The 7,851-nt window shown below is 53.0% G+C and overlaps 1 protein-coding gene across 1 annotated transcript; it reads left to right on the top strand.

Moving 5' to 3' along the window:
* Positions 1 to 487: 487 nt before the first annotated feature.
* LOC105555857 lies at positions 488 to 3,643 on the top strand. The gene has a single exon (XM_012002899.1). It carries the CDS (start codon positions 488 to 490, stop codon positions 3,641 to 3,643), a length of 3,156 nt encoding a protein of 1,051 aa, XP_011858289.1.
* The last annotated feature ends 4,208 nt before the right edge of the window (positions 3,644 to 7,851 follow it).

Here is a 7,851-nt window from a genome sequence, read left to right as displayed (position 1 = left end):
ATTGCTGGGAATTATTTCATCTTTGTTTAATAATGGCAAACAAAAAAGATGTAATAATTCACAGCGTCGCTTGTACTTTGTGTTAGAGATAGCAAGCCCGCGAGCGCGCGCGCATTGGAGACGAGCGGAGAGCGCCGCGAGGCGGAAGGTTTTGTTAGAGCGAGCGAGGGAGCGGGACGGAGAGTACTCGCACGAAAAAGATTCTGTAGACGTGTAAGCAAGAAGCACGTCGTGATATACGCAAGTAAACTACAACCAAAATCCAAAATACAGTCCACTCATTTACACCCAAGAAAATTGGTCCGTCGAGGCCGGATTAGCGAGTCCAGAAATACGAAAAGCAGCAAGACAACTTGGAATCAGCAACACGAAGCGAAACGTAACAACAAGGTTAGGAAACGAAACGACACAAAGGTCAGTAAGAACAAGAAAGATACCTGCTCGTGAATCCATTCTTATATCGTCCAATCACATAAAATTGGTCACGATGAAAAAACTGATAGCAAAGCGAACAAATGCCAAAGGGCAATTAACACAATTCATTAGATTTGTAGACGAGATAACGGATGATCAAATAGATCAGATTCCAGACAGAATTCGAAAGGTAGAGAAAGTGTACGCGATATTCGACGAAGTCCAGCGAGAGATCGAGGAGTTAAAAATAGAAGAGTTCGAGGATAAAGAATCAACGCCGTCGGAAGAGGAAGAGGATCGAAAGAGGTTAGAAGAAGAATTAACAGAGGAACGAACGACATTCGAAAATCGATATTTCGCCAGTATAGCGCGAGCAAGAAGACGACTTCCCCCGATCGTAAGTGAAGTAACGAACAATATCGTTACGCAACAACCGCAAAGCACGCGAACAACAGTCAAGCTACCAACGCTTCAATTGCCGAAATTTGACGGTAATTATAATCAATGGTTACTATTCAAAGATACGTTTTTGTCGGTGATTGATTCGAATGATAGTCTATCAAAGATTCAAAAATTCCAATACTTACGGAGCGCACTAAAGGGCGAAGCGTTGAATGTGATACAAACTCTCGAGACAACGGAAGCAAATTACGACATAGCTTGGAATTTGATCCGGGAGCGGTATGAAAATAAGAAATTAATCATAAATACGCATCTTAAAGGACTATTTGATATATCGCCCATAACCAAAGGCAATTATAACAGTTTAAGGCTTTTTATAGATTCAATCCGTACACATCTGAAGGCTCTTGAAACTTTAGGACAGGACGTAGAGAAATGGGACACGATTTTGATTTACCTAATAAGTGGTAAATTAGATTACGTAACAAGACGAGATTGGGAACTACACGCTAGTAAAGAAGATTCGAACGCACTTCCGAATATGGATCAACTCTTCGAGTTTCTCACAAACCGAGCTCATACACTGGAGTTAGTCGATAACTCGAAAGACAAGTCTGGAGGCGAAAAATCTTTCAATTCAAAGAAAATTGAGAGAAAGGTTAATCTTGCAGCTACCACAGCGATAGTTGCATGCAGCTACTGCGAGGGTGCTCATACTCTTTACAAATGCGAAGAGTTTTCCAAATTACCGGTAGAAAAGAGAAGACAGGAAATACAACAAAGACGCCTATGTCTGAACTGCTTACGAAGAGGACATTATGTGCAGGAGTGTAAAGCAACCTCTTGCAAGCACTGTAGCGAGCGGTATAATACATTACTACACATCGATAAGGACGGTCAAGAATTCAAATCAAACTCAATTAAGAACGAAGCACCAAAGCAAGAAAAGAAAGCTGTATTGACAAGCAGTGTACTTTTAAGAAGCACCGAAGGCGATGATCTTACAGATAATGATCAACAAGAAAAGAAAAATAGTGGAGAGGCCACAGTAATAAATCACGTAGTTCATCGAAATTCTGGGACAGTCTTTCTGGCTACAGCTCAAATCCACGTTTACGACAAAGAAGGGAGACTAATACAATGCAGAGCGATATTGGATCCTGGATCGCAGTCCAATTTGATGACGATGGATTTAGCAAAGAAACTAAAAATCCCGATAATAGAAAGCAAACTTCCACTCAGCGGAATTGGAAAAGCAAGAACTAATACAAGAACAATGGTACGCGTGAAGATCAAATCTATACATACTTCATTTACATCCGAATTTGAATGCCAGTTGATGCCGATAATTACTGAAAATTTACCGCAAGTTTATGTGGACACCACGATATGGAATGTTCCCAGACACATTAAACTCGCCGATCCGACGTTCAACACTCCTGGGAGCATAGATCTACTTATTGGAGGAGCGCTGTTTTGGCAGATACTATGCATGGAGCAAATAAAACTTCATAACAAGCTACCTACCTTACAGAAGACTATGTTGGGATGGGTAGTAGGAGGAGAGATAGTAGGTCGCAATACCGTAAGGCAACCGCAAACGTGTCATTTACTTACCAAATTGGACAAACAACTCGAGAAATTTTGGATCATCGAGGAAGGGACGGAACAACCACATCTATCAAAACAAGAGCAATATTGCGAAGAGTTTTTTAAGAAGACTGTACCTCAGAACGCAGAAGGAAGATACATCGTTCGTCTACCGAGAAACGAGGATACGAAAATAGGATCATCAGAGGAGTTTGCAATGAGACGCCTATACTCGATGGAAAATAGAATCAAGAAACAACCTGATATACGGAAGGCTTATAACGAATTTATGATCGAATACGAAGCTATGGGACACATGACGCCAATACAAAGAACAGATAATTCAACAGAAGAAGAGGCCTTCTACCTACCACATCAACCGGTCATTCGGACAACGAGCCTGACAACGAAGCTTCGAATCGTTTTTGATGCGTCGGCCAAGACATCAAACGGGACTTCACTAAACGACATGCTACTGATAGGCCCCAATCTGCAGGGCGACTTATGGAGTATTATGTTACGATTTCGATGCCACCAGTATGTCATGACTGCCGATATAGCTATGATGTTTCGGCAAGTTATGGTATCAGAAGAAGACCGACATCTACAGCGAATACTTTGGAGAGAAGACACTGATCAGGCCGTTCAGACGTACACGCTGAATACCGTCACATACGGCACGGCATGCGCACCATACCTAGCAATGCGATGCTTACGGCACCTCGCGGAAGGAGAAAAGAAGAACTATCCAGCAGCAGCCAAGATTCTAGAAGATGACTTCTACATGGATGACGTATTGACCGGTAGTGATACGATAGAAGGGGCGGCAGCTTTGCAAAAGGAGCTCTCAGAGTTGCTGGCAAGAGGACAATTTCCGTTACGCAAATGGCGATCAAATGATTCAAGAGTACTACATCATCTAGCGGAAGATCGAAAAACGGACGAACTTCTTGTTTTGGATAAGGAGGAACCGCTGAAGACACTAGGTCTTCTCTGGAATTCAGATCAAGACGTTCTGCAATACAAGATCACGGTGACTAACAAACAAAAAATGAGTAAACGTAACATTTTGTCACAAATTGCAAGTATCTATGATCCTCTAGGTTTAATTAGGCCAATACTCATTACGGCAAAAATCACAATGCAGCAACTCTGGAAGATAAAATTAGGATGGGACGAGACAGTACCAGACGAGATATCAAGGGCCTGGACGAACTACTATCACGAGACACGGTAGTGTCTCGCGCCAAGTGTAAGCGAAGCTAGTACCACGCGCGCGAGACCGACCGTGTAAGTTTACGCGAGTACACGACTTGACGGGCCCTCAGATTTTTTTTTCTCAACAATGGCTGATCCCACGAACTTGAGACTGCGCTTAATCGACAGCTTGGGTACGATTTGCATAATAAAACTATTTTTACTTTTTTCCTACGTGCCCCATGAGTAGAGATATTGCAATGCAAAGTCCACGAGTCTGAATTTTCACGTAATTTTTAAAGCTCCAACGACCGAATATATTTTGTTACTCTATCTTTTTTGCATCTCTACAAAAATATCCTCACTACAAAACTATCTTCTCTACAAAAGTAATGATATCATCAAATAGCGCCAATTAAACTAAATAGTTTTAAACGTGGTGCATTATGCGCATCATGCGTGAAACGGAACGCACTTGTGAAGTTTATGTGCATTTTGACAGATTAGGTTAAGTTAGGTTATTTACATTCCCCCCCCCCCCCGTGGAGCGCCACCTTGTCGTGGTGGGGGGGCTTAGGCGGGCGCTCGACCGGGAGCCGTCTGTGTGCCGCTTTAGGCTCCGGCGGTTCCTTAGGTCGGGCGTCCGCTGACCAAGAGCGCTCCGATAGACCCTCCGTGACTCATTGCACGCCGGTGTTCCGGCAGAGTTGCGGGGGGGTGGCTCTCCCGTTGCTGGGCTGGACGTGGTCCTGTCTCGGCGGCGGGGGAGGGCCGGACCCCGGAGGTAGTGGGACGTGGTCCTAGCCGAAGGGTGGGCCGGCAGTGAGGGGCTGGACTCGCAGTTACATGCGGGCCCGGCGACGGACAACGCGGGCCGGCACCCCCTGTGTCTCGGGGCGACGTCCTTTTTGGGACGTGCGTCCTGGCATGGGGGACCGGTCCCGCACCGTCCGCAACGAGGCGACGGGCTGCCGGGGCCGCTCGGACGTTTCCGAGGCGGGGCTCGGTGGCCCGGGGCCCTCCGGAGCCGCTGGGACGTATTCCCAGGCGGGGTCCGGGGGGCCGGAGGCGGGGGGCTGTCGCTGGGGTTGGGGGTGTCTTTCTCCCCTGGCTTGCGGCGGCAGTCCCTCGGATGATGGGGCCTTCTAGGGGGTCACGTCCCTAGTTGTCCCCAGCCGGGGAGGTTCTTGCAAGGCCCCTTGCGTTCTGGCGAGGGCCTGCCCCGGCGCGAGAAGCGTGTTGCCGGTCGCCGCGGCGGGCAAGGTGGAGGGGGGACGGGCCTCCCCCGACACCCCATCCGTCCGCGGGGCCCCCCGCATGGCGGCACTCCTGCGGTGCCCGAGGGGTCGGAGCTTCGGGACCCCTGAAAGCCACTCTTTGGAGTGGTGAGTAGGGGGCTGGAGGCCAGTGTCGGTGTGCGCGTTTTCCCGCCGACCCGTGCCATATCCCAGCTCCCCGGGTGAACTCGGGGCCTCCCAAGTCTGGGAGGGGGGCATGCCCTGGCTGGGGCAGCCGCAGGAGTTAGTGGGATGAGACCGAAATGGCGACCATAAACAAAACAACGGAGAATAAAGACCCAAACCCTCGACCTTAGCGGGGGGAAGAGGGAGAGGGGACGCAGTCGAGAGTGGGAAGACGGCCGAGGCAGGTTGGAAGGAGGCCGATCGGACCCTCTCGGAGGACGAAAGGAGGGACAGGGAGGACTGGACCGCGTGGTGGTTGCTTTATATGGAGGCACACACCTCCAAGCAGGAGGGGAGAGAGGGGTTCGAGAGCGATCTGCTGAAGTGGCAGACTCTCACCCCCTTCGAAGCTGGAGGTAAGCTTCTCGCCTCGGCTGAAGACTGGCGCAGCTACTCCCTGGAGGAGGCAGACGAGGAATGGTGGCGGCGAATGCCGGAGGAGGATAGGGATGAGCTGAACACCTTCGCCAAGGAGGTGTGTGTCGGAGCATTCCACCTGGCTGGAGAGCTGGCGGCCTCACGGGAACGGGAGGAGATTCTCGAGGAGGAGACCGTGAAGCTGAAGGATCTCCTCAAGGAGGCCTTGGCGGGTTTCGAGGAAAGCAGGAAGGCCGACCTTGAGGCCAGACAGAGGAATGAGGAAGAACGGAGGGCCCTGGAAGAGAGAGTCGAGCAGTTGGCGGCTCGACTGGCGGAGGTCCAGATGGACTTCTCCCCCATGGCGAAGGCGAAGCCCGTCATGAGGGAGGTGTCCGTGCAGACGGCGGTGAGGAGTGCCCCGAACACCGGGGGTACCGCCCAGGGAGTGCAGGAGGAGGAGGAGGTGGGGACGCCAAGATGGGCGAAGGACCTCAGGCGGGAGGTCTCCCGCACCATGGGCGCCCTAGCGGAGAGACTGGGGACAGTCGAGAGGCAGCTCGACTGTACTGCCACCCAAGGGAGGATGCCTCCGAGCAAGGGAAGAGGGAAGGGTGGGGAGGAAACCCCCGCTCTCCCGGCACTGAAGCCGGAGAGGAGAAGGAAGGCGGCGCGGCTCCTGGCGGGGGAAGACAGCGGGATGGCTGTACAACCTCCGCGTAGCCCTCGGGGGACGGCTGCAGTAGCCATCACGGTCCCTGACGGGACAAAGGAGGAGTACGCCGCCGTCCTACGGGCCGCGAGAGATAAGGTGTCTCTCGACGGCCCGGGGCGGGATGGCGTGAGGATGAGGAGAGCCGCTAACGGGGGCCTCTTACTGGAGGTCCCCGGCAGTGACCAGGCGAGGGGGGCGGATACCCTCGCCAAGGAATTGGCGGGAGCCCTAAAGGGCACTGGTGCCAGGGTGTCCAGGCCCGGCAAGACTGCTGAGGTGCGGGTGGCCGGCCTGGACGACTCTGTCACAGAGAGGGAGCTGATGAAGGCCATACTGGAAGTGGAGGAGGTAACCTGCGGGCCCGGGGAAATCAGCATCCAAATGCTGCCCCAATACCCCGGCAGGATGGGTGTAGCGTACGTACGGTGCCCTGTGGACGCCGTGCGCGCGCTCGCCTCTAGGGGAAAATTGAGGGCGGGATTCGCCTGGTCGACGGTTTCGAGGGCGAAGCCCCGCCCTCAAAGGTGCTACCGATGCCTCGAGGAAGGGCACCTCGGGCAGCGGTGCACCAGCGCGGTGGACCGCAGTAAGCGGTGCTACCGCTGCGGTGTAGTCGGGCACCCGGCGAAGGGATGCACGAGAGAGGCCAAGTGTCCGCTTTGTACGGACCTTGGTATCCCGGCAAGCCATAAGCTGGGAGGAGAAGGATGCGGGAGGACTCCCCCCCAAAGGGCCGAGGCCCAGAGGGGATAAGACTCATCCCCCCGTGCGACCCCCCATAAGGGGAAAGAAGAGGAACAAGGAGCCCGACTCTCTGGAAGAGGGGTCGGACTCCTCATCGGGGAACACGGTGCTAGTGTCCCCTGAAAGGAGACAGCCGGTACCAGGGACAGCGGCGTTGAAGTTTCCCATCAGACTGTGGAGGCCTGATGAGGGGGACAATGCTGGTGCTGGCGGGGACGACAACATGGATGTGGTCCCATAGGAGTAAGGGTGGAGAGGGAGGTATCCCTCTCTCCATCCTGTACACACCTCCCCCCCAGCGTGACGAGGAGAAGGGGGATTAGGGGGTCTCTTGGCGTCCAGGTCCCGCCGTGTAGAATAGGCCTGGGGTATCTCCTGCCTTTCGTAAGAGGCGAATAAAAGGAGAACTGCCAGGAAGTCCGTACGGACCCCTGGTGGGCGGGCGTGGGCTGGAGACCCACGACCCGCCCGCCCCCACCAGCAAATAGGGGGCGCGGCAGGGGCCCGGTGGCACCCCTGCCGCGGCGCAACCAAACGCGCAAATAGGAGAATGCCCAACCAGGGCATGGTCCGAGTCTTGGACCGAGAGGAGCGCGCGAGTAAACAGCGCGTGGCGCCGAGCCGACCGGCAGTACATGCGACAGCAGTCCCCGGTCGGCTCAACATGGCGCAGAGAAGACCACCCCCGGTGGGTTTAGTGCGGTAGGCACCCTCCATTGCACACTGGCCTCGGGTCGTCAATTGCCCGAGGTACAGGGAGGGTGAGTCCCACACACCCCCTCGTCCCGTCCCAGCGGGGCGGGGGGACGGTCCATGAGGATTCCCCCGGGTTACCAAAAAAAAAAAAAGGTTATTTACATCCCAGCTAGCAAACCGTCACAGTGTTTGATGTTGCCTATTTATAATTATATATAGGGTGGTCTAAAAGTCCCGGAACGGTTGAATATCCCGAGAAATTGTGGGTGGATC

The sequence above is a fragment of the Vollenhovia emeryi genome, unplaced genomic scaffold (assembly GCF_000949405.1).
Source record: "Vollenhovia emeryi isolate VEMERY1.0 unplaced genomic scaffold, V.emery_V1.0 DF940629.1, whole genome shotgun sequence".
In the NCBI taxonomy this organism is placed as follows: domain Eukaryota; kingdom Metazoa; phylum Arthropoda; class Insecta; order Hymenoptera; family Formicidae; genus Vollenhovia; species Vollenhovia emeryi.
Note: the sequence above shows the minus strand (reverse complement) of the source record. Positions and strands in the feature narration are given on the sequence as shown.